The sequence below is a fragment of the Bacillus rossius genome, chromosome 1 (assembly GCF_032445375.1).
Source record: "Bacillus rossius redtenbacheri isolate Brsri chromosome 1, Brsri_v3, whole genome shotgun sequence".
Taxonomy (NCBI): Eukaryota; Metazoa; Arthropoda; class Insecta; order Phasmatodea; family Bacillidae; genus Bacillus; species Bacillus rossius.
This window is the reverse complement of record NC_086330.1, coordinates 353,431,343-353,458,257: the sequence shown is the minus strand read 5'-3', so window position 1 is coordinate 353,458,257 and position 26,915 is coordinate 353,431,343. Positions and strand designations below refer to the sequence as shown.

Genomic DNA, 26,915 nt, shown 5'->3' with positions numbered 1-26,915 from the left:
TCAATTTCAAGTGTTAAAATAAATAATTGGTCCTTTAATGACAAATTGTTACTTTTTGAACTTAAAATAAGAGGTCTTTCTTGAAAAGTTAACAGGATTTTTAAATGTTTTCTACGTTCTGTTGGTTATATTGTCTACAATTCTCACGGTAAACTAACCGAAAACAATCTGACAATTTGCTATGGATAATAGTGATCATTCAGTAACGAAAGTATTTGGAAGTACATGATCTGCAATTCAGGGTAAGTTTTATCAAAGTTACTTTAAATTTTAACAATTCTTGCAAACTTAGTGAATTGTGACATATATGGAACAAAAAAAAATTTCAGCAGTTTTTGTTGAGATTATATTTACAATTTACGTTAACATGTTTTTTTTTCTGTTTAAAGCAAGTTTTCAAAATTATGAAGTCATCAAATTTTTTTTTATAATTTTTTTTCCAGGTTCAGCAACTCTATAATCTTTCTTTTGGTTTCAAAAAAAAATTTGAATGGATTTTGAGCTCTGTCAAGATTATACACTGAGTGATTAAAAATGTTCTGGCAATCTTCTTACGAGGTATGTGGGGGTTGATGTCAATTTTCAGTATTGACGCTTTGTAATAGCATATAATTGATATAATAGGATTTGTTTGGGAAAATGTTATTTTGAGTGTATTTTATATCCAGAGGGAGAGTGAGGGGAAAGTAGTAGACTTGTGTAGTTCGCAAACGAACTAGTTCGGAAGAGCGCTCCCACAGACGAACTACGCGAACTAGTTCCCAGATCCCTCGCTCCTCAGTTCATTAGTTCGTTCTTTTTCCGATCTCCTTCTTTTAGTTCTGTGCACATGATCTGGCTCTTATCAAAAGTCGTCACTCATTCTCCCTTTCGGGTATTAATTACGGCTTTGTCGCTGGTCTTTTTGGCTGGCTATCGTTATCGCTCGGGTCGGATAGCTGAAATTTCAGACGTCTAATGGATACTGACTTTACAAAAATGTTGACTCTTGATCGCTGCAAATGTTTACTGCAATGAATCATTTTCAGATGATAGCTTTATACTCGTGTCCGAGCATGGTACCTTCGCGGTAGGGAAACCGTGGTGTATACTGAGAACAAGTCAGACATAATTACATTAGGTAGTTATATCAGTGTTTACAAAATGATTTCAATATTCATAAAATAATTTTGACAGCTGATGACAACTTTAATATGAAAATTTTGACTTATATAAAACCATTGTTAAATAAACTTATTTTTGACGTGACAACGTCTAATAAATCGATGAACGCCAGATGCACGCACGAAAAAGTGTCCCGTTACGCACATTGTCACGTTACGCTGTGTACCGTTACGCTCATTGTACGCTTGCGCCGCATCTATCTCTCTTCCACTCGATTGGAACAACCATCGATTTGACTTTTTCGAGGCATATTAAACTTGAAACACTCCCATTAGTTTCCTACTTTTCCTATCATCGTCCTATCCTTAAAAGAATAACACAGATTGGAAGAAGTTAAATAGCAAACATGTATATAAGTTATAGTTAAAATAATATCTTCGTTAAAGTAATAAACATATTTTAATTAATGAGTGCAAATAAAAGTACATTTATCAATTAAATTGTAGATTTCATTTCACTCCTTCTTTGTATAAATACAAAATAGTGATAATTCAATAACAATGATTAAATTTTATTAATAGAAGTATGCTATCATTTCATCAATGTTTTGTTATGACGTCACGTAAAAATTTCGTCCGTAAACCGACTTTACAGACAAACAATTTTTTGTTGATTATTTCTAAAACTTAAAAAAAATTAAAATTTTTATTTTTATAGGCATAAAACGGTACTTTATTCACTAAAATAAACACATTTCATAAATAATGTTTCTTAAACTAGCTAATAAATAAATTATTTTAGAAATTAAAATTTTTCGATAATAGTGTATGTTAAGTGAAGAATAAAAACAGAACTGTTATATACACCATTTTACCCAATTATGTAAATTATTGTTTTATTTATTCATTTGATGTATAATAACCCAAAAAAGGATAATAATCTAGGCGTTCACAACACTGATCATTATAAAAAATAACTATTATAACATGCAAAGAAGATCGCCTGCAGTAGCGGTAGCAAAGCGAACGAACTATCTGTGACCTGTCTTCTTTGAATTCGAGATGGGAGCGGACGAACTAAAAGAGCGACCTAGTTCGCCAAGGAGCTGCGAACTAAAAGGAGCGCTCCCGGTCGCGAACTATAATGCGCAAGTCTAGAAAGTAGGGAGAATGCTTGCCACCGGGCACTTTGTACCCAATCGCAGCTATATATTAAATAAAATAAAAAATAATAAAAAATCCAAGCATCACGTTCTAAGAAAATACCTACTTACCAGGCGTCGATTCGGTCTCTTTCAGTGGAAAACGCAACAAAGTTAAACTCTGGGGAATCACAAAAATTTGCTAGCCTAGTGTTTTTTTTTTTAGAAATAATCTGTGAATCATATATGTAGAAGTAATGGGATACCATTTTCTGGAAAAAATGAAAATCAAATTCAACATATGATTTTGACCAATGCCAATACTCTTAAATAATCCAGCGAAAGCATATTTTTCTTTAAATTCTTGTTTTGTGAATATTCTATTTTAATGAATTATTTGTAATGAAAGATAAACACTGCAGGTAGACGGGTGTACTGTCAGTACTCTTTCTGCTTGTGCTCCAGAAAGAAGAGGTGTAAATTTACAATTTTAACAGGGTGACCACCAAACTGGGAGAAAGGTAAAAACTTAGAGAAAATGGTCGGGAATTTGAAATGGCCTGGAAAAATCTGGAAACTGTTTGAAATTTTTTTTTTCTGTGAAAATGCTGTGTGTTGAGTCTGAACAAGTTTGACATTAGACATTGTAGCATCTGAAAATGATGGTACAGCAAACCTATGCATTTTAATTTTAGCAGCAACTAGAGTGTTCCCATATGTGTCATTTTTCTAAAGTCATCCTCTTCTCACAGATGTAATATGTCACTCGTTGGCAGCATATTAACCGCACTTTGGTACTCAGCGCGGCACATTCTTACTTGCTCACTTCAGTACCAACCCTACGCTGTGCAATTTCTTAGAAAGCGATATTAGGATAATTTATACTGTGTATTCTTACTGCTTTGAATCTGATTTTCTGTGTGCCACATTGAATGTGAAAGGCAGAACCAGTGCGAGATGCAAGATATTGTGCCGATAACGATTCGCATAGGGCTGCGAGCTGCTGGCTAGCGCCGAAGACCAGTGAAGACCTAAGAGAGACTGAACTTAATGTCATAAGATTTTAAGATGGCAAAGTTACTTACAGCCGTGTTATAAAAAAATATGGTGCCAGCTTAAATACTCGTACCAAAAAATATATATCTAAAAATTTATTTTATTTATTTTTTGTTATATTACTGGGATTTCTTATAGACATAACCACACTAAATACAATTAAACCACGCTCTGCTACCACTTGATACACTCCCTGGGAACATTTTGGAAGACTGTGGATCATTAAGATTCATATGCATAAATAACAAGTGTAGTTTCGTCTATATCTGTGCCTCTATTTATTTTCATTTTATAGATGATGGAACTTGAGTAAACAAAACATTATCTTAATAACAATACCTGGGTTTGGTAAAGAATTTTATTACTTCAAATACCTACATCATTGGACTAATATATGCATACTATAAAATTTGCTATATGGGCCGGCCCTAATCAAAATATTATTAAGATGTTTTCTTCACCTTAGTAAAAAAAAAATAAAAATAAACAATCCCAGAATTTTAATTCTTGGAACATAGCATCATTAAAGTCCTGTAGTTATATAATTTTCAATATCGCAGGATCGTTGAAGTAGTAGCCTAACTGGCACGCTGTAAATTTGGAGGTATGATGGTTGAAACTCACTGGCCAAGGATGATGTGTTATACTATAGATGAGCTACTAGGGTACCGTAGCAGTCCTTGGTTACCGAGGACGAGGAAGAACTTATGGACGCCATGTCGGCTCCAGGCTCTTGGACCCTGTCTGTAAACAAGCCAAATCCAAAAGAATTAGACTTGCTTCACAGACAGTCATTAAACGGGCAAATATGCCCACAAAACGGTGATGGTCGGGGAAGAGAAAGGTTGTTGAAAACTCACCAAAACAGGGTCTTGCTCCTAGCGCTCAGGAAGTGGGCCCGCCAGTAGGTGAGCGAAGACAGTACCGAACAAGCGCGGTTGACGCGGAAGCACTCATAATTTGGGATTATTAAAATTTAGCTAAAATATGAAATTTCATACATTGAAAACACAGACTGACTAACTACTATCCAACGTAGGGAAATCATCCCTTCACGAGACGACTACATTCTCTTGCGATGGCAGAAGTGGAATCTGGCTGAGGCCTGGCCTAGACGCGAAGTAGTCAGTCTGACGTCACGGCAAGAAGTTCGTGGTAGGGCGAGGTGATGCTTAATTAAAAACGGGCGCTTGATTTAGAAAGGAAGAGGGGAGACTATGTCTTCAGGCCTGAAAGGTTCTGAAGATTTCTGTAGGGGTGGCCGAGAAATACTTACTTCGATAGCTCGATGTTGGTTTTAGTGGCCGATCGCAGCACATTCTGCTGAGGAGTGGCCAAACCGAGAAGTCGATTCTTGCATCTCTCGCACGAGGTTACTTCGAAAGTATGGGGCTTATGGAGGAACTTGTACAGCTCTCTGGTGGTGTGGAAGAGAACGACAGGCAGATGTTTGTTACGTGAGTCACCAGGAGGCAGGCTGAGTTTGCCCGAGACTCACATCAGTTGCGCCATCCGCCGCTAGAGGTCAGAGGTGGTACTTTTGAAGACCTGTGGCTACCATTGACTTAGGCTAGGGTTAGTGGCCGGTCATTGTACTGATGACTAAAGGAGAAGGGGGGGGGGACTTGGAAACTGCCATGACGGTGGGAAACTAGCTCTACAGAGCCCGGAGACGTGACTGAGGGTTTGGTCAAATGACTTGTGATCATGCCTTGGAGTGCTCGCGTCAGGCGAGCTCTGAGAAAAGTGGGGTCCTGGGAGACTGCAGGAACAAGCGGTCTTGGTCACGGCGACAGGGAGAATTACAGGCGACGGGCGTGCACCAAAGCGGGGCTAAGACGAGCCCAACTGCTGGCTCGTTAGATGGTTGGCAAAAATCAGATACATCGCTGGGAACAAATTGGGTAACTAGCCTGACAAAGATTAAGTGGGAGTGTGCAGTGAGCTGAACAAGTTTAAGTTTTAGCTACAAAATTACTGCTAAAATAATAATTTAAATTTCAAATTTACAATTGTGCCAAAAAAAAATGCTAATTGGCGGCACAATATGCCATAAAGGTTTTAGGATTGATACGATGGGGAGGGGTGCATTTACAAGCCATGCCAAATCCAAGTATTACAATAGAGGTCTAGATAACCAAGCAAGAAACCTGCAAGTTGCAGCATTCGTTTTGGCTCAACCTACTCGGGCCAAAGCTAATGCTTCCTGTAGCGAAGGTATTACATATACACTTTTATTTCTTTAATTTATAATAGTAGCTTCTAATTGGTTAGGTGTGTTAGAAACTACTACAATAGTCTTCTTATCCATCATTCAAAAATAAACTGTCAAATCAGTCTTACCGATTCTCATACCACAGTGCCTTAGTTATGTATATTGGCAGCAGTGTATTGACATTATCCGATAAAACTTCCATATTAACGTATCTTGGAACATCTGAATGCCCTTTTGGCACTGTCAAGGTCCAAAAAATGACGCAAATGAAGTTGGTTTAGTTACTTTTGTTGTGAAACGTGCTTTCGATGCAGGTATATAATAATTACTTTCCATTCATGCCCATTAAGAAGTATTTTGCTGTGGTACATAGCTTTGTTAAGCATAAGGTAGCGGCTATTTTAAAGCAATGTTCTTTATCAGTGTCACTGTATTTTTAATATCTGGAAAAAACTCGTACTCACAATTTTTATCACTCATGCCATTTTATTAGCCTGTTACATGCTGGCAGTATACAATGAGATATCTTTTAAATTACTTTATAAGTAAGTTATCCAAATTATAAATTTGCAGATGATGGAATTTTAAATTTCCGGTTGCGTTACTGCCGAGAAGATATTTTAAGCGTTCCCCATAAACAACCATGCTATTCTGAGTATAACAGCCCATTGACAACCTTAGTTCTAGTTCTGCTACGTCAATAACCTAAGACAAGGTTTTTTCATTTTCCTTTAACAGTTAGTCATACAGTTTAAAGAAACGTCAGCACTGCGATAACGTGCCCATGAAAGTGTTCCAGAAAGAGAGCTTAAAGTGTGTAGCGTGCTATTTCTTGTGTTGCAAGTGTTAAGGGCCGAGCAGTAATACATGATCATGCTTCTCAGAAGGACATATTCTTATGAATTTTTTTTTTTAAGCTTCTTTAATTTTAGAAGCATCGAAAATGGAGTTTCAGTATATCAAAATGGGGTATCTGGTCAACTTTGGCATAGCTACAATTAAAAAAAAAAGTTCCATGTCACAAAGTCATCACAAATTATAATAGGTATGATAAAAGTTTAAACAAGGTAGCTCAGCATGAATATTTGGATGTATGTGTTCGATTTTGGGATGATAAACTCAACAATGTTGAGTTTAGATACTTAACATTAGTTTTCTTGACCTCAACCTGGGCTCAAGATCTCTTGCAGGGATTGGAGGATGCCCCTCTGTGAATTGGAACATCGTCAAAATACTGGTTGTTGAACTGCGGCAGAATATTGATTGTAAACGTTTTGACCTAATCATTATTGGCAGGAGTGGTGTTTATGTTACGGAATTTTGTATTACCATTTCAAGGATTTTTTTTTTCTTTTTGCAGAGCAGATTTCATGTCATGCACAAATTGCAGTGTATTCACCTATAAATTCTGCTGCATTAGGTGGGTTGAAAATAAGAAAGTGGCTGTAAGAGATCTTGAAATTTTGCCTCATATAAAGGGATATGTGGAAGCTATTGTGGAAGCTGTTGAGAACCAGAATGAAGGCAAATTAATTAATTAAATAATTAAAATAAGTTTTCCTGCTATGAAAGAATCAATAAATTTCAAGACTTTTTGTAATGCTGTAAAGAAGGAGTTGATGGGTCCCAAACTTTAATTATTTATTGCATCATCATCGCTTGTATAACCGTTTCTGAAAGAGTTTCGAACTGATAACCCTATGGTACCATTCCTTCATCAAGAGCTTCAAGCAGAACTACTATGCTTCAGAGAGAAGTTAGAAAAGAAGTTCCAGAAAGATCTCCATCAATTTCAAACAAACACTTGACAAAAAATGACAATCTTCATGTAGCAAATTGCTTTAATGAAAGTTTGAGGTCATATTGCTGAGAAGGAAGTGTTACAGTTTAAAAATGATTGTAGAACATTTTATATTGGCTTCCTTCAGAAATTTTCAGAGTGCTCTCCTCTTGCTTACTGTTTTCCCAGATATGTCTCTTGGTTCAACCCAGAGTTGATCATCTAAACCTTGCTAAAAAGACACTACAATCATGCCGGGAACTTCTTGTTGAAAAGCAACATATTCCAGGATCCATTGCTGATAAGATTAAACAGGATTACCAAGTATTTTGCAAAATGTGTTCATTGAAAAAATCCATGAAGTCTTTATGTTGCTATAATCAGCACCTAGAATTTTTTTTTATATGCAGATAATCTTGGAATGTAGCAAAACATTCCCTAATTTGTTATAATTAATCAAGCATATGCTCATTTTATCCCATGGAAATGCAAAGGTTTTTTTTTTTCTTCATCAATCCTGATTGTGTCGTCAAAACTGAGAAAAGTCTTGTTACACAAAGATACTATATCACATGTTAAGTGGGTGCAAAATGTTGAAGTAACTAAATTTCTCATTCACTATGCCTAGATTCTTTGTGGTACAAGGAGCACATCAAAAGAAAAAGGTGATTGGAAGAGACTGAAGAAAGTGAAAGAGTTGGAAAGAGACAAACTGAAAAGAACCTAAGGGAGCTTGAGGCAAAAAAAAGCCAAATCATGAGACGTGCTTTTAAAACATGCTGTTCTCGTAGGCGAAGAAATGGGAAACACCAAATAATGTAAAATGTATGTGGAACAAATATGTTTAGTAAACTGTCACTTGTTTTTTGATGTGTAACATATTAATGATGGAAAGGTGTAATAGGAAGCAGGAAAACGCGTGCATTATTCAATTTTTGGGTGCGGTCTACAGTGTTGTATTAAAATATGTGTTGTTTTAACTCATAGTGTGTGATACGATAGGTTAGATGTTTCACATCACTGGCAAATATTGAAAGATGCACTCACTTTTTCTTTATCAACATATTTTGTGCACTTTTATTTTATATTTAGTTACTGTAAATTTTCTGTGTCTTAAAATTTGTGCAGCGTATCATCATAAATTAAAAAAAAATTAAATATATATTTATTTATTGTTTACTTTCTTAGTGCAAAACCTGAAAATTCTGTAAAAAAAAAAAAAAAAAGAATTTTGTAATATGGATCAAGTGGCCACCCTGTTTAAAGAAATGTCCTATTTGAAGAAATAATATGTTCATGTACTATTTATATAAACATACTACTTATTTTTTAAAAGATAAGGTACACAGATTAATTTTAAGAAAAGTCTTCTTTAATCTCTACAATTATTACGAGAATAAGTATTCTTAACATTCACATTATTTAGATGAATGGAGTAGGTGTAGAAAGTTTTTAAAAGGTAGAAGAACTCTGTAGAATAAAGTTAATTTTAAAGTTTTATATATATGTATATATATATGTATGTGTGTGTATATATATATGTATGTGTGTGTGTGTGTGTATATATATATATATATATATATATATATATATATATATATATATATATATATATGGCGCCTAGTTTCAAACATGGCCAAGTCCATTTTTTTCACATTTAAAGATATATACATGGATGGAATCGTTGTCTTCAGGGCTATAAACCTACGATACATGTCAGTTGTAGAACCGGACAATCGTGTGCTAAAAGTATTGGGGAAAAGTGAGGTTAGTTTCAAAATCGGCCATATCCCAATGTGTTTATTTACAAAGGCGGCCAAGTCCTTGTGAAGTCCATTCCAGCCAATCACAAAGCCGAAACGAGTCACATGTTAGTTTGTATTCAAGATGGCTGATGCGCATTTGTTTATGTTGCATGCGAGACAGTTAATTTGAAAATATTTTGGAAATAAGACTTAATTGAAGTGCATAAATATTTTAAAGCGTGCCTATAATGTCTGATCACATTAAGGAAACTGACAAACGCCAGCGAGGAAGCGCCAGCGAGATCCGCCTTCATGGAAGAGAACTCGAGAGAAGCAGTTAAGGTAATTTAATACATCAATACATTAGTCAATTTAATAGCAGCTCAGTAATTTACTACTATGGAATGAAAAAATTTAATGGGTGAAACGCACACAAAACAAATTGAACAGTGATTATTTTATAACAAATTACATAATTACGGCCTTGTTTTTGTCCACCAGCACCTCAAAATATAGGTTATTATGTACGTGATATTTGAAATAACAATATATACACCAATTAATTTATAATGAAATCGGTGTAAAATATCAAATAAACAAAAAAGATTAAAAAATTATTTAATAGCAAAAATAATACAAAATATATCACAACCTAAAAATAGTATAAAGTATTATTCGAAATATGATTATAGAAGTTTCCAGTTGTTGGACATTCGTTCTTGCCCTCAGACAGAGTGTTTGGCCGAATTGAGAAGGAGATTAAAAGGAAGGAAACAATCATCGAGCCAAAGGAATATCACAATATTTTCGAAGGGATGCATATGACTGGAAGAAAGAAGCTAGTGATATTGTGAAGGCGACATCATCATTGCATTTCAAGATATTACAGTGCAAAAGGTTTCATTTGCGTAGAAGTCTTAAAACAAACAATATTCTGGTCAAAGGAGAACCACACTACCGCACAGACATAGGAATAGAGCGGATCATCACAAAGAAAAACAAAACATTAATGGATGTTAATCCACAGAAATTACCTATTGGGATTCCTGTGAAAAAAGAGAAAGTGAATGATGTCAGTAATCTATTGTTGAAACATTTTGGTTGTGAATGGAAATTTAGATACTTTGCTATGGTACAGATGTATTGTTGAGAGCAATGGTGACTATGATGAAATGGTGGAAGAACTGCCATATGAATGTGTTCAAGATGATGTTTCATTTGTTTGAAGAACCCAACGTAATGATAATGATTTTAACATGTGTATTGTTTTATTTGGACATATCTATGTTTATTATTTCATTTTTCTAAACCAGAATTAATTAATTGTTTTGTTCATAATTAACTTCATTGTAATGTCTGCTGTAAAACTATGTTGATAATAAAATGCAGAACTATATTAATACCAAATTTATTGGTGAAAATCCCATTAAGCAAAATATTTCATTTCAAACATAGCCAAGTCCACGTTGATGAGTTTCAAATATAGCCAAGTCCATTTCTTAGTTTCATATACGGCCAAGTCCTTATTTCAAACCCTATTTACATTAAATGTATTCAATAAGTGTACTGTACATTGTAATTAAAGAGATATAAATACCACAGAAAGAATAGACATAAATTTTCAGCAACATGTTGTCAACTATAATGGTCAAAACCAGTTTTCTGGGTTTCCTGGAAAATAAGTTGAACTGGACTTGGCCATGTTTGAAACTAGGTGCCTCATATATATATAAGGTAGGTGTACTAAGTATATCTTAAAACTGATTTTTAATGGCAATTGTCACCCTTAGGAAGTGAGCTAGGCTGTGAATAGGGTAATTTCCTAGTGAATGTACTCTTTTGGAAAAAAAAATTAATAAAATTACAAAAATGTGGTCTTAAAATACTAATGTTCCATAACCATATCTTAAAATGTTTTGAAATCATTCAGGATTCCTAGAAAAACTGATAGTGTGGAGGGCTCTGAAGACCAGGAAAATTGTGGGATAAAAATGCTTTAAATTTAAGATATTTTAATAACAAATTAATAGAAATTGCCAGAAAAATTACAATGCAAGCAATTTCATTAATATTTAATAGTTTGTACCAGTTTTTATGTGTTAAACACCACAAATTTTATTGCCTGTAAAATCCTTTATAAATATAATTTTTTGTAAAAACTGCTCGGGGGAATCGGGGGAGTGTGTAATCTTACAAGAATTGAATAATTACCCACATGCTAAAATATTTTCAATGTCACTTACCAATAAAACCAACATTTCAACAATGTTAGTTTTTTTTTATAATGCTGACATTACCAAACTGAACTACAGCACAATTTTACAGCATTTGCAATGTCACAAACCAAACTCAACCAACAGTTCACACAATTTTACAATAATTTAAAAAATAGCCATGCTGACAAAAAGAAATAAAACTTTTTACTTGTACCTACAGTAAAAAAAAACTACACAAGAAAAAGTTAATTGATAAAAGAACACCACACAAAGAACTCTCGTATGTCAGAGACTGGTACATATTCTTTGTTGAGAAAAAAAAACAATGCAGAAGTTTGCTATCATCTGTACATTTGCAATAGAATTGGAATTCTGCATAAAAACAAGTTCACGTACCGAACTTACATTCTGTCTTCGCATCATGCCATAATCACTTTGTCCGGTATTCGTTCCTGTTTCAGGATTAATAAAATTTGTACATAGATTCACCGAAAATGCATATAACCATGATGTGAAAGACAATTTTAAGCCTTCCAACAAGCACTTGTAATAAAAGTTCCAGGCAAAATAAATTTCTAGATTTCATGTTTGATTGAGCATTCTGCTGAGATCTTCAACAGGAAAAAGATATATTTAATTAATATTTCCCACAGTTCCACTGAAAACCCACTGCCCCTTAAAGACTCACCGTTTATTATTTTTCTCTATTTATTGATCATTCAACCATCACCTCACGACAGGACGATAACCAATCAGTGATGGTTAGAATACTATCATTTCAATGCTTCTGGATATATCTGGTGCATTTATAAGGTTTTGTCTAAACAAATGAGTCATCTTCATAATAGTCTGAAACAAAATATTGCTTTTTGAGAACCACGTGTGCCGCACAGAAAAGTTTTCTCAAGTTACATTTCACCCTTTTCAATTCTCTTACCAACATGGGTTGCAGTTCATCCGCTGACACTGAAAAAAAATAGGCTGGCCTCAGCCATTCAATAAACGCCCCATATTCTCCACACTTCACTTCACATGACAGCACCCTGTGATCTGCCAAAATTTCAAACAACCAACTTACCTAACAAACTCAAATACGTCCAGGTAACACCTGTCACAGCTTATTCGCAGTATCCGACACACACCCATTCAGGCTGCAGAAAATACGATGGTGCACTAAGACGATACCGCTTCAAAAGCTAAACAATTTTCTGCGTGAAACGAACTATAACCATTTGATTTGCAACCTGAAGAGCACAGGAAATCAAATCAAACATAGTATTCCATTTGATACAAACATGGATTCAAATTTACAATTCCTATCGGCTACAAACTTTTCCAAACCTCGATTGATCAACATCATGTTAGGGGGGGAAAAGGTGCAAGTACTTATGTACGCTCGTTAGAAGTTATACTTACTTTAGTTAGTTTAATAAAAAAAATTAACTTTAATTATGTGTGCAAATAAATAGAAATATAATTATGAAAGAACTAAAGTGAAATACATCCCCTGTGTTTGCCCCTTTTTGGCTTGATATGGTCAGTAACATTTAAAATTCTCTGAAATACTGAAATGTATTAATTCTCGCAAAAAGGCAGTCTTTATTTTGACTGATTTATAGAAAACACCGTATTTGCAAAGGACCTGGAAGTCGGGGAAATTGGTGTGATACTTCTTAGCTAATTTAAAACAAGTAAATGTTGATGGAGGGAGCATTATTAAATTCCCTGCAATTTTTTGTTACAGCAATTATAATGATTTTCATGTCAATATTTACCACATTTTTAATGCTTCTTACCCTACAAATTTTGTGGTGAAAATTGCCCTCCCCACTACCAATATATCAGAATCCAAAAGGAACTTGAAAAATAGTTTTGGACCAAATAAAGGAATATTAGTAACATTCAAAAACACAGTTTTAAGATATTTTTTTACTCATGAGCCACGACAATACAAAAAAATATTATGCATTGTTAGATACCTGCAAAATGCGCGGTTTCGATGGCCTTCAGGATAGACTGCACATACCCCTGTACACTCGGGCAAATAATGCATGTTCATTGGCTGCCGACTTGTAAGTCGTCTCAGCTGGTTTGTCTGTGATTCGATCCTTCTTTCGTTGAGGGTTTATAACTGGTTGAGATTCGTCCAGATGAACAGTAAGCCATTAGCAAAATTATCTAAGAGGTATATGTGTTTGAATTCAGCCTATCACCGAATGAATCCGCGAATTTTGCAGGTCTCTATGCATTGTGTTAGAATATGATGATTGGTTGTGTGTTCCTGTATTTATAAAACATTTATTTATATAGTTGTATATTTTCCTATTTTTCAGGGTTCAGTCACACCACTGGAGTTTTATAATTCAGGTGAGACTACATTTAAATAGTGCTTGTAAAAATTTTTACCTGTTGTAACATGGAATACAGTTAATGTAACAGTGAGATGGTAAATTAATAATGCAATTATGATTTCTTTCGAATGACCATGGGTGATTTCTTTGCTGATTCTCTTAGATATTGCATTACTAAGAGGTTTATTTAATAATAAGACGAAGTTGAAAATAAGGATAAGATGAAGATGAGTAATAAACAAAAACAAAAAAAGCAAAACATACAGGTTCAAATTAAATGAAAACAGTGCAAGTTAAGTATACTAACCAAAAAGCAAAAATTAATAACTAAGTGCTAAATGATTTTAAGGTTTTACTCATTAAAGCAATTGCAAGCATAGCTTAGATAAAGTGGTCACTTTTTTTTTTTTTTTTTTTTTTTTTTTTTTAACTGATCAGCTGTCCTGGAAGACATAGTTAATAGTCATGGGCAGACCTATACAAAAATTTCTTAATATTTAGGAGCGAGACACAACTGTAGGAGCCAGTTTTATATATATATATATAAATATACATATATATATATATATAAATATACATATATATATACATACACACACACACACACATACACACACACACAAACTAGTTTAACTATATCTCTGGTTCCTTGCACCCAGTTAATTTAATACCACAATATTGAGTAACAACAAAGTTTGCTGATGTTTTTAAAACCACTATATTTCGGTATCTTGGTAGAGTTAGCCACCAGCAAGGAAAAGTTAAGGCTCATGCCGACCTGGCACCAGGGATTTGTAGAGCCGTGGTCATAGGTAATAGACAATAGTTAATAGACATAGGTAATAGTACACGTTGTGCCATTAAGGATGGTGAAGGATGCGGAAGAGTTGGTAAGGAAGTTCAGGAGGCTGAATGGGAGAAAGGCAGCTGTACAAGATGGTATCAGGAACAGCTACCTCAAGGTGGGATATTTGGGTTGCTGTTAGTGCAGTCACTGGAGAAGGAAAAATTTCTCAAGCAGTCGAAGGAGGCAGTCAGTACAGCCGATTAAGAAAGGCAAGCCCTGCAATATACAGACCAGTCAGCCTGACATCTAGTGTTGGTAAAACTGGAGTCACAATACATACCATGACCAACACAACACATCCAATTAGGCATCATACATTGTTCCAGCACTACAGAGTTATTAGCGGTCACAATGCACAACAACATTAACACTGCAAGTTTTTTATATGGCTGCTGCAATTCATTTCAAGCCAAATGCATCCATAAAATGCAGTATATAATGTGCCAAAAACAGTGTTGGCCGTATAAGAATCTTTTTATTTCCTGTTGATCACTGAAGTGCATAAAAATATAGCATTTAGTCATCTATTGCATGATGTGACATTAAGTTCGTTTTAGATACAAGGAAGCAAGCTGCAGATATGTAGCTAAGAGACAGATAATAATTCCGCTGTAAGCTATGCTAAAAACTAAAAATAAACTTAATAAACAGTTGAAATCGCACTAGAAATGTGAAAGTGTACCCAAACGTAAAAAAAAAAATTAATTTTTCATTATAAAGATTTACTATGTAGGTAAATATTTTGGCAGGTCAGTTATGTAATGTTTCCATTTTGCTTTCTGTCGAGCAACACGAGACAACAATATGAGAAATAGAATCTGTTTCTTGCGGATCACCATGGTGAATATTTTGTCGTGTTGACCTTGTATTTCATTGGCTACTGAGCATTTCGGATCTATGTGTCATGTCTGTTGTGGCATTGTGACTCCAGCTTACGCGTATTGAGAGACTGATAGCCAGATATGTCATGAGTAAAAAAGACAGATCGGGGTGGATGTATGACAGGCGTAGCTTCTTGAGGGGGTTTTCGAGTTAGACACATAGCTGGACTGCTGGGTGATGCTGCATGGTTTTTGAAAAGGTATTTGAAGAGGTGAAGCATGAAAGACATATGGAAGAGGTTTAAATGATAAATGACAGTGGGGTGAACTGAGTGGGCGAATTTCTGAAAGATAGCTAAAATAATTTTTTTGCAGAAGATGTGTTCAGTATAAAAATATTATTGTTTAAAGTTGAACAAATGAGTGTCTTCTCTTAGCAAAAACATTTTACATTTTTTTTTACAAATTTACAGTGAAAACAAATCTCTATTGCTTCAAATTTCTTAATGTAACTGAAACACAATTGTCACCAAATAATAAATACACAATTTTATTACTTATTAGTGTAGTATTATTTTAGTTTCTCCTTGCCACTAGGTTATTTGTTGCACATTTGCCTATGTTGATAGCATAAAGCTGTCTTGTATTTGTTTCTGGTGTGTTTGCTTAAAGTGGAACTTATTTGTCCACGATCTTCCAGCCATGGCCACGGAAGGGTCGTCGGAGTTGCTGGAATCGACCGGCAGCGCCTTCGACTTCAACGACAGCCTCCTGAGCCTGCTCGAGTGCCCCGTGTGCACCGAGTACATGCGGTCGCCCATCAAGCAGTGCGTGAACGGCCACGCGCTGTGCAGTCTCTGCAAGCGGAAAGTGTCCAAGTGCCCGACCTGCCAGGGCTCGTTCCTCGACACGCGCAACCTCCCGCTGGAGAACCTCGCAGAGAAGATGCTGTACCCGTGCGAGAACGTGCTGGCTGGCTGCGGCCGCCGCCTGGCGTTCGGGGAGGTGTCGGAACACGGCCGCTCCTGTGCGTACCGCCTCTATGAGTGCCTCCCGGGACGCGACGAGGGCTGCAAGTGGGCGGGGCGGCGCGGTGAGATCCTGGCCCACGTGGAGACTGAGCACGACGGCTATGCCTGGATGAAGGAGGAGGTGAACACCCTGTACTACGACACCTTTGACTTCTGCGCCACCAGCAACTTCTCGCAGGTCATCAACATACACGACGAGATATTCTGGTTCCACGACAGGCTCAATGCAGAGACTAAGAAGTATTACATAGCAGTTCAGTACATCGGTCCGGTGGAAAACAGACTGAATTTTACTTACAAAGTTGAGTTCGTTTCTGAATGTAAAAATTACGAGTTTGTATTCAAATGTATAACCCACAGTGATACGGATGATGTTAACGACATATTTGAGTCTGAAACATGTGCTGTGATAAACTATAACATTATAGAGGTGTACCTCAAGGAGAAATCATTGGCTTATAATCTGAGTGTTATGAAGTGCTCACAGTGATTATATAATTGTTATAGATTGATGGTTTTGATTGGAATGTATGTAAATTAAGTGTTTTCCTTTAAGACTGAGTTTTTTTAATGCATGAGAATTGGTAACCTGTATGTATGTATGTATGTATGTAATGATTTTGTAGTGATGACACATGCAATTTTATTATCGAAGAATTTTAAAATTTAACTTAAACTGGTATTTTGTATATTTTGACTATATTTTTTACTATATATGTATATGAAGTGGTTGTATTGGTTTGTTACATTCTAGGTTGGCCCAGCTTGGCAACCAAGAATAGTAACAATACACTTTAATCACTTGATAAATTTGTTTGTATACAATGATTTTGAAGTTTGGTTTTTTTAAGTTTGTCCAATTGCCAACAACAAAGAAAAATTATTCCCTTAGAATAAAATTTTGTCGTGGCATTAAAAATTACAGGGTTTAAGGCAGTCTGTTATTATTATTTATCAAAAACAAAAAAAAATCAGTAGATCATAACTTACATAACAGGTCCAGATGATGAATCGCATATTCACTGTAGCATGTTGCTCGATTAACTAAAAAAAAAATTAAAGTCTATGTTTTGCTGTAGAACGAAGGTAGCATAAATCCGCGGAAAATATCCCAGGAGAGCGACAACAGTCACCCTTAGCCGACGCCTGTGGTCATTTTTAAGTTAAAAGTCCGAAAATTAATTTTGAAAAAGGGTTATGACGTCCCTCGGCCTATGGTCCCTAATTCCCTGTTTTGCCCATGTAGCTCTCGTCGGTGAGGAAGTGAGTTCAGGCCAACGTGGCCGGGACCGGAAAGTAAGGGACCAGGAGGGAACTTTGCGTATGTGGAAGGAATGGTAGGTAGTTCCAAGGATAATGCGATGATGTCGTTTTCACGAGCACCTTTTATTTCCGTACAAAAATCCTGTCGCAGCCTGGCCGGCACGTCGCGAAACGAGCGTCCTCCTCTGCTGCGACCCGGACTCCCGGAAACAAACACTTGGAGACAAAATGAGAACCGGCGTAACAGCGAATGCGGTCCCGTAGCGAATCGTACCGGTTGCGAAAAGTTCACTGGTGCTTCGTAGCACGTACGCGACTCGTGACGTATGCGTAGACGACTCTATGACGATATATACAGATTAAGAGAGTAGAAAAGTCAGACGAGCACTGCGTGCGTCTCGAGCGGAATGAGTTACGGAGTTACGAAGACGCGATCTTGTTAACGAGGCTTATCGCGAGGAATCCTGTCACAGCCTGGACGACCACGTCGGTAGACGAACGTTTCATCCACGCTGCGACCCGGACCCCGTACTACCTCTCGCGGAGCGGAGCGAAGGAGGTCCGCTCCGTGCGACTTCCAGTTGGCAACTGACTGACGCTCCGCCGCCCGCCCGCGCGGGCTGCGGAGGGGAGGAAGGGGAAACGGGCCGGCGGGGAAGACGCGACTCGCGCAGCGGGCCAGGCTTGCCGATCTACATGATATGACACAGCACTTGGATGAGTTAAAGAATTAATACAAAAGAGGTATTTACACAACATTTACACACTCGTGGAGGCTTGTGGTCACTTAAAGAAAAGGCATAAAAACATAATTATTTATACACTGTGACGTCTGCTGACGTACCAGGGCGCACGCGGGTGCGTCCCTGCTCGTAGCACTGCACTTAGGTTGCACTGGTATTGCAAGAGAGGACGTTGACGAGGCATAACGGCCTGAAGGAGCCGAGGAGACACTTGGGTCAACGTCAGTTACTTTTCGGCCTAGCTCCAACTTCAACTTTATTTTTCCCAGCGAGCTGCCGACAACGCGGCCGCACGTAGCGACAACTAAACTAACAATGAAGTTGTCTTCCTTTACAAAGGTGTCAACTGACCAATCGCAACACAGATCCAGAAAAATGACCATATGAGCAGAAATACTGAAAAATGTTTTTTTCTCTGAAAGTCTGGGAAGACACATTACACCAACTCAAGGCTTGCTCTGATTGGCTGGTGAGGCAGAGCCCAGCGAAAGTTATGGTTCATTACTGCACAGTCGTGTGCTCACGTGTTGGGTTTTCCCAATAATCTGAGGCGTGAAAAATAACTTGCTGGCGACAGTGTGTTACACCAGTGTCTTCCTTTCTTTTGAAACCTTCTAGAATGTTTCAATCTTACTACCCAGAATATGCTTTAAAATTTGACAAAATGTAATGAATACACATGTTAATTTTAAGTAAATTACAGTGAAACAAATAATAATAAAACACACTACATTCAACTTTATATATAAATCAATAATAATATTAAAGCATAAACAAAATGTTTTAAATTACCATACATAAACATAATACAAGAAACATTCAGAAAACATCAACATAAAACATTCTCTGTCGAAGTGTTATTAGTAGTAGGGAGCAGAAATTCTGTGATTTTACATAGGGTGAAGTAAAATTATGTTAATAAATAGCTGTGTGTGTAGGCCTGTCTTACACCTACATATACTGTATAATAAATTGACAGGGTGGCAATTTAGACAAGAATTTTGTGAGACTGGAAAATGTATAATTTCTGTGATTAAGTGAAGGAGTTAAGGTAATTTGACATGTATAACATATTTTCCATCAAATTGACTTACCACTGTATCATAGTATTAAGTTTTTGTACATTGTTTATAAATTTTTAGCAATTTTTAAAGTTTAGCAAGGGAGCCATTGGTTCTCTACATTTCCGAACACAACTTGTCATGGTCATTTGCAACAATTTTTCTAGAATGTTGTAGATGGTCAATAATTTTGTGAGTGATTTTCTGTGAAATGTCTTGTAAGAAATAAAGTGTAAAGACATTGGTAGAAAATATGGATTTGGATTTTCTTAATGGTCAAAGAATTAGAATTTTTATTCCGGCCCAGTGCTTGTGATGCTAAAGAACCATTCATAATCTCATAAAAGTTTCAGAAATCAATTTAAAAAAATGAATTGTAATTAGTAATTAGCACATTAACTGCAGAAAATAATTATAAAAATATTTACATCTTTATTCTTTTTTTTTTTGCAAAAAAAAAATAATACTATGATTAAAATACATTTGCACATGAAAGATGTCTGATATTTAGGCCTATATTAAAATATCCTTGTCACACACTATTGCGAACCATCTGATAATTACATTGGATCTTTTATTTGCAATTTCATTAGTTGGATGATTAGTTTTTATCTTTGAAGTTTCATACTATATTTTATTGAGAAGCATGTGAATTTTGGACACACAGGAAAAATAAAATACATAGAATTTCTGGTTTAACAATTTAGCACAAATACTATTTACAATTACTAAGTTACTTCAGTATAGAGTTATTTGACCTTATAGTTTAGAGCTTTCTTTTTATGTCTTGCCTAAATATGTGACTTAAGTGAAAACTGCAAATTATTTTTCTTGCAGTTGTCTAGATAGTGAAATTGCTTTCAAACATTTACAGTTAAACCCGTTTAAGACGACGCAGCTTAAGACGTTTTCCTGCCTAAACTGTCAGACTAATATAGCACCAAATTTTCCTATGCCATTATCCTTAACATCCCTTAACACTATTTAACAGTGGGAAATGAGTTTTAATGCAAGTAAAATATTTCCGGAAATTTTGAACTCTCGAATTTCTTTGGAAAAGATTGCATTCACAAAATTTTTGTATCCATTCAAAAATACTCACGATGTGTTAGTTATTTTACGGAGTATTAAATAGATAAATATTATTAAATATATATTAAATAGATAATTTGGAATGCAGCATGACAGCATAAGATTATTACTGTAGTGCATCAGCCTGATTTGAGAAGCAGATAATACGTAATAATTTTTAATTGCAGACAGGATTTAAAAAATATCTCGATATTGTTTATAAAATTTTAAATGTGATTAAACTGAACATGCATGTCGTCGGCGCTGTTTCTTGGCAAGCTACTGCCAGGAAGGATGGAGACATAACCAGATATCTTAGTGGCCCGTGCTGGTTTAGGCATTCGACACTCAAAACAAAAACTTCCTTTGTTTTAACTCGTCCTCTGTCCCAAGCCTTCAAGGGCACCAGTGTCTCATCATTCCTAGCCCTTTTCCTGGTAGGATGTATTTCCCTTCATATGCCCCTCTATGCCCAGCCTTAGCAGTTCCACCCTTGTGAATCACATCCCAGCCACAGATTTGAAATAAAGAATAATGAAACGGTAGAATGAAATAGCATCACATGCTGAAGTTTTTCTTTCTAACAAATTTCTATTTAATCATTTCTGCATCAAGTATAATTTTCTGAATGGTTCCTCAGTATAAGTATATCACAATTACTAAGTATATATAATCCTAGAATTCTCTAGGTTTGTATCAGTGAGGTTTCTCTAATGTAATTGTTTCCCTCTAATTCCATTTAAACTTTAATATTGTGTTTGTTACAAACATTGCAACTATTTAACCCATGAAAATTTATTTTTATTATTTACCCTTTTAATAAGTTTTCCTGCTTAGAAAGCACATTTTGTTTGGTTTTTTCCAATATTTTCTTAAGAGGGTTTTACTGTACTTGTATATACACAATAAATAATTATTCATGGGTTAAACTTTGGTTTACTTCACATAACAGTGGAATAAATTAAATTGTTTTTACAAGGGGTTTAATATTTTAACTGAATGTTGAAAAGTGTGCAAAACTATTTAAATAATGACAAGCATGTCTACAACATTGACAAATTACCTATGTACTTACACCAATATTAGTTTGTTTTTTTTTTAATCAATTATTAGCTCACTTGAACCGTTTTGATTATAGTATCTCATTGTGATTTACTACTTGCACAAGGTCCTATGACTTTTTGGCTGGTGGTACTCAAATCGTATAGATTAGTAAAATAAATTATTGTGTGTTCAGGTTTTTTATTTTAAGTGGTAATAGTTATTTTATACTCAAAAAAATGACTTCAAATGTATTTATTTATTTTCAGCTAGACTGCTAAATTGACATATGTGCAAACATTATTCTTTGTATATGTAAATTCTCCAATTTGGTCATGATTGTATTTTAAATTAATTTCTGGAGCATTGCTTGTTTTCTAGCATTTTCAATCATGTTTCAATATGATGCAATAAGAGTTGCAGGAGGTTGTGTAGCTGTGTTACAATGCTGTCATTTTTTGGCATATTTAATTTTGGACATGAAGGTGACTTGTCTCATGCTTCCAAACATCTGGCTTTACTCAGTGTTGCGGTTAGATAAATGCATCGCATACCACAGGAGTCATTATTTGATTACAGATTAGAAGGTGTCTACCAGATCTAGTAAATGAAATTCTCTAAGTTTTCCAGGTCTAAAACTGAATTTTTTCAGGTTTTCTTTAACTCAATTACGACATTCCACGAAACTGAAATAACTGCATAACAGTACATTGACGGGTTTCAATGTATTTCAACTCACTTAAATTAGTAAAAAATATTACCTTCTTCCAGACGTGGTCAAAGTGACTCAATTGATGGCAAATAAAACATGCTGCTACAAATATTTCACACACCTACTTTTGCAAAAACATTAATTAAAGGAAGCTCCCATCAATTTCGCAGTGACTCAACTTTTGCATCTATTGCACTTGCTTCAGAACGAGCCAAATCCAACACTCGAGCCTTCTTCAACTGCAATGCCTTGATCTCCTCTTCAACTCTTCTTTTTTCTGCCTTCTTCTTGTCTGTAGCTTCCTTTTCTTTTTGTTTTGTTTGCAGGGCTTCCTTACGCCTACAACTAGCATTTCTTACATACTGTAACATGGACTTGGTGATATCAACATGCTCTACACCTCAAGAACGTTGAACAAAGTCGTACATCTGTCTTTGTGCGATCAGTATTTCTTCCTGCAAGTTTTCAGTCAGCAGATTATAATTCACTGAAAATCCTCTTTCCAATGATGCATTTCCATGGGAAAGTACCATCATCATCCTCACAAACTTTAAAAGGCCTATTTTGGCAGCTACTGTATGTGCCTTAAGAATGAGCATCCACAAGTGATCAAGGTGCCCGTCTTCTCAAGAAAAAGACAAGAACTGTGCTTCAGAATCTTGCGAGGAACATACCAACTGATATGATCACTCAATGTTACATATCAGCTTCTTGTCCTGATAGCCACCTGTTTTGAAGACAACATTCTAAACTGTATTTCACACGCTGTTTCCTCACAGCCGAATTTAAAGCCACTGACAGACATAAGCAGGAAATTCCCTTGGTAATTTTTTACTTCAGGGGACTTTGTCTTGAAGTTTTTTACCATAACATTTAGACAAGTCCTAACATCATTTTTCAGTAACAGGACAGACTGTTCTGGTACTTTCTCTTTCTTGATGGCATGGCGTACTGCATAACCCAACTTGATATTGTTAGCAGTCAATAGATTTTTCTGGTTATCTACATCCAATCGAGATACATTGCGTTTCTCCCTAAAGTTCTTCAGTACCTCTGGTTTCACAAACTTTCCTGCCAAAGCTAATAAAATGTCTACCAGTGAATTATAGAAAAGGTGCCATGGGTGCTTCACTTTGGAACATTGTGAGAAACAAATTCAGCTCTGATGCCAAAGAGTGGAAGAATGTCAATTTTACTTCTAGAAGATAAACTTCAAGAGCACATTTCACTACACTTTAAGAGACAGATAAAATAGAAACTTCACTAACAAATTTCTTTAGGTGAGGTAACATTTTCATGGCACGCTCAGCAACTGCAGTATTCCATCTGATTGCAGAAAATTTCTTGGGAAAAAGCTCTGATCCAGTTATTCTAATGAAATCTGCCCTCCTTGCAGGTACATGCTTAAACAAATAGTAACTGTGCCTCAAAAAACTAACAACGTCCCATTGTGTAGCAGAAATTCCAATTTTGAAAGCACCATGGACCGTATGAAGCCCACAGCTACCAATTTCTAGCAACGATGGCGAATCTTCACCAAAAAAGTCTGTGATGTGTATTTTCAAAGCTAACAAAAATGCCCAGTTTACGTTGAGGGTATCAGATACTTAAAATTAAATGCACCTGTCGGGATAATCCGAACGTGGGAAGCACATGCTGCAGCACGTCACGTCAGCAGGATAACAGACCAGCTTGAACCAGTTTGTATCACTTGATTTGACGCCACTTCCGAATCCGGTGGTAAATAAAAGAAAATGGATGTGGGAACTGTTCGTCATTTGCCATTCAAAAATAAAAATGGGAGGGGATACACTTGATGTTACGTCAATGCAAGCTGATCAATAAACAAAAAACGTATTGCCAACTATAACCTACCAAACAAAAATTCCCTGATTTTTTAAAAAAAATACCTGATTTTTCCAGGTTTTCCAGGGTCGGTAGACACCCTGGATTAGTCCATCAAAACTTAAATGTAGAGTTTCGTGGTGAGCACAAGCCTTGTTCAAGTCATCTTTGGTGATTCTTTCATTTTGGACTCTTATTTTATTTAACCTCCAAATTTGACCTCAATTAGTGGATGCGAGTGCATGAAGCTTGAAGCCCAATTTATCCTTGTGCACCTATTTGGGAGTGAGGTTTATACTCGTAAAGATGTCACAGCCTCTGCATCACTTGCATCGTCAAGATATCTATTGAACTCAAGAATAAAAGTGTTTCAAAATGTGTTTTCCGCATTGCTTCGCCAATAAAAATGTGTTTTGTAATAATTACGGTGATAGGTCTTTCATCCAGCTTTCTATGGTTCACATACTTCTTTGAACAGTAATGCTCCATCTCCATCTGTATTTATTTTTCTTTTTATACAGCCACTTTTATCACAAATACTTTTCAAATATCATTGTACTGTAAGTCAATTTTTCTTTGATATTCCCGTCCAACCATATTGACGTTCAATAATCCGGCATGGCCGTAGTCCGTAACATCTCAGATTTAAGACCTTTCACTATCACCAAATTTTCAGCCTGGAGTTTCAATTGGCGATGCTAAATTCCATAGTCAAGAGAAAAGTATATAATTACAGTTCTAAAAAAAAATTATTTTATTTCAAAGTATTGTTACGATTTCCCTGCGGGTTCGTAAAGGATAGCCCAATTAAAGATTTTTATCACACACACAGTTTTATTTATTACCACTACTTGTCACTTACAAATAATCTTTTAAGATGGCAAATAATTAACTACACTTAAAGAAATGTCAATTCCCCAGTCACTCGTTTCACACACCTCGCTGGGCCGCACTTCCGGCGCAACTCTGACCGCAGCACCCCTCGTGGGTCACCGCCGCGGGACTCCGTCGCCGCACTCCGCCGCTGCCGTCACACTCTTCGCCGAGATCCCACACGACGACTCGCAACTTCACTCGGGACTCCGCCGCGCCCGCGACTCTATCGCCCGGAAACTCCACTGCGGGAAAACTCCCGACTCCACTGAACTCTCTCACTCCCTGCCCTGGAACCTTCGTCCAAGGACTTCGCCACTCTGCCGCACCCGCGGCACTATCGCCCGGAAACTCCGCCGCGGGAGAACTCCCCACTCGGACTCTGACTTAAGGTCGGCCCAACCTCCTTATATAGCCCTTGGGTTCCCGTCCAGAACAATCGGGCATGTCTCCGAGATATCGCGCGACCTTCGCCGTCGAAATGCCCAGAAACGCGTCGTGAGTCCTCGAAGGACGCGGCGGCTGCTCAAAGAACGCCGATAAACTCAACAAGCATCGGGTTCCCACAAAACGCGCCGATAAACATGTCTAAGTCCTTTTATTCCGCAGTGCGGCCTCTTTTAAGTAACTCGATCTGAGGCAGGTGCGCGCCGCGACAGTCAGAATGTCGCGAGATAGTATGACACGAGATACCAGGGAGAGGATGCGGGTGGAAGGGGGGCGCAGACAGGCCGAACGAGCACGGCGACGCCAAGCACTGCAGCCAAGCGCGATTGTAACAGTATATATTACATAGTGTAACAGAACTGTCAAAATGATGTATGAGTCGTGTCATATGACTGCTGCCTTCTATCAGGCTTTTTAGTCACCAAACAAGTGGTTGTAGCCAAGGGCACAATGTCCTGAGGTGATATAAAATAAGGGGAAGGTTTGTTATATTGAAAGTGATAGAGAGATACTGCTTCCACATGGAACTGAAATATGATCTCTGTACCTCTAGTATTTTATGTAATTTAATCTCACAACTACTTTGCTAGAGCCATTAATCCTTGGTCCTGCAGGATAAAATAACCTGTAAACATGTGACATAGTGATGTGTGTTATCATGTTGAGAACAATGAACAGAACTGCCAGACAAGTGAAATATTGCACATTTCTATGTGGTGTCCAAGAACCAACTCTACCTATTAGTACTAGTTAGAGCTAACTAGTGTGTTTATAGCATGTGTTTTTATGATGATGTCTATTTATACAATAAAATATATTTAATCAGACTGGTTCCATTAATTTTTCTATTTTTTTTTGTTTGTTACTGAATTAATACATTTCCTCAAATTACTTATAGACAAGCATAATAAATTATCAGATTTTACTACAGGTTATCTAAGTATTGATAATTAGATAGCTGTTTTCTGATTTACAAAAATTCACCTTTTGATATTCAATGCCCACAAATATTTTTTTTTAATGTATAGTATGGTAGAAGTGAATTGTGTTGAGGTAAAATTTTGTAACCATGCCATTACCAGTAGTGGTTTCTAATGTACAAGATCACGCATATGCACACCTATTGTTTCCCTGCATGTGCATGATTTTCCGGGAAACATGCAATACACTCAGCACGCTTCAGTTTAGCTTTTTGGAATACCAGAAGGTTAACTCTTGTTAATTTTTTCCCAAAACACTTCTATCAATACTGCTTTGAAGATAACCTTGCCTGCCTAAGGTAAAAGTACATTGCAAAATATTACATCAATTAAAGCATTTTTCTAATCACAATTTACACCACCTAAAGGCGTGAAATACAGCTTTGATATGACTGCCGAACTTATATTGTAATGGACTGTACATTCATTTATTACACAATGCATACTTGATTTTTTTATTTTTTTTATGTTTATCGTGCCTACCACCCATGGCCTTTTGCCATCGGTAGGCATGTAACAAATTGATAAATAAAAAAACAGAATTAAATAAAAATAAATTTAGTAAACATGTA

At 36.3% G+C, this 26,915-nt stretch overlaps 1 protein-coding gene across 4 annotated transcripts; it reads left to right on the top strand.

The window, feature by feature from the left end:
- Positions 1–26,190, top strand: LOC134528238 (E3 ubiquitin-protein ligase SIAH1A-like). Of its 4 annotated transcripts, none has more exons than XM_063361678.1 (4): positions 4–242; positions 444–558; positions 13,591–13,624; positions 15,977–26,190. In XM_063361678.1, exons 2-4 carry the CDS (start codon positions 535–537, stop codon positions 16,795–16,797), a joined length of 879 nt encoding a protein of 292 aa, XP_063217748.1. In that variant the 5' UTR covers positions 4–242; positions 444–534; the 3' UTR covers positions 16,798–26,190. The 4 variants fall into 4 exon arrangements, with proteins under 4 accessions (XP_063217747.1, XP_063217748.1, XP_063217750.1 ...); XM_063361680.1 differs by having other exon boundaries at positions 15,949–26,190; XM_063361677.1 differs by lacking the exon at positions 444–558 and having other exon boundaries at positions 1–242; positions 15,949–26,190.
- The last annotated feature ends 725 nt before the right edge of the window (positions 26,191–26,915 follow it).

What these genes read in the sequence shown, in the direction of transcription:
- LOC134528238 (XM_063361677.1), top strand. An exon ending in ACTGGAGTTTTATAATTCAG is followed by an intron (nt 13,625 to 15,948) that starts GTGAGACTACAT and finishes GTTTGCTTAAAG; the next exon opens with TGGAACTTATTTGTCCACGA.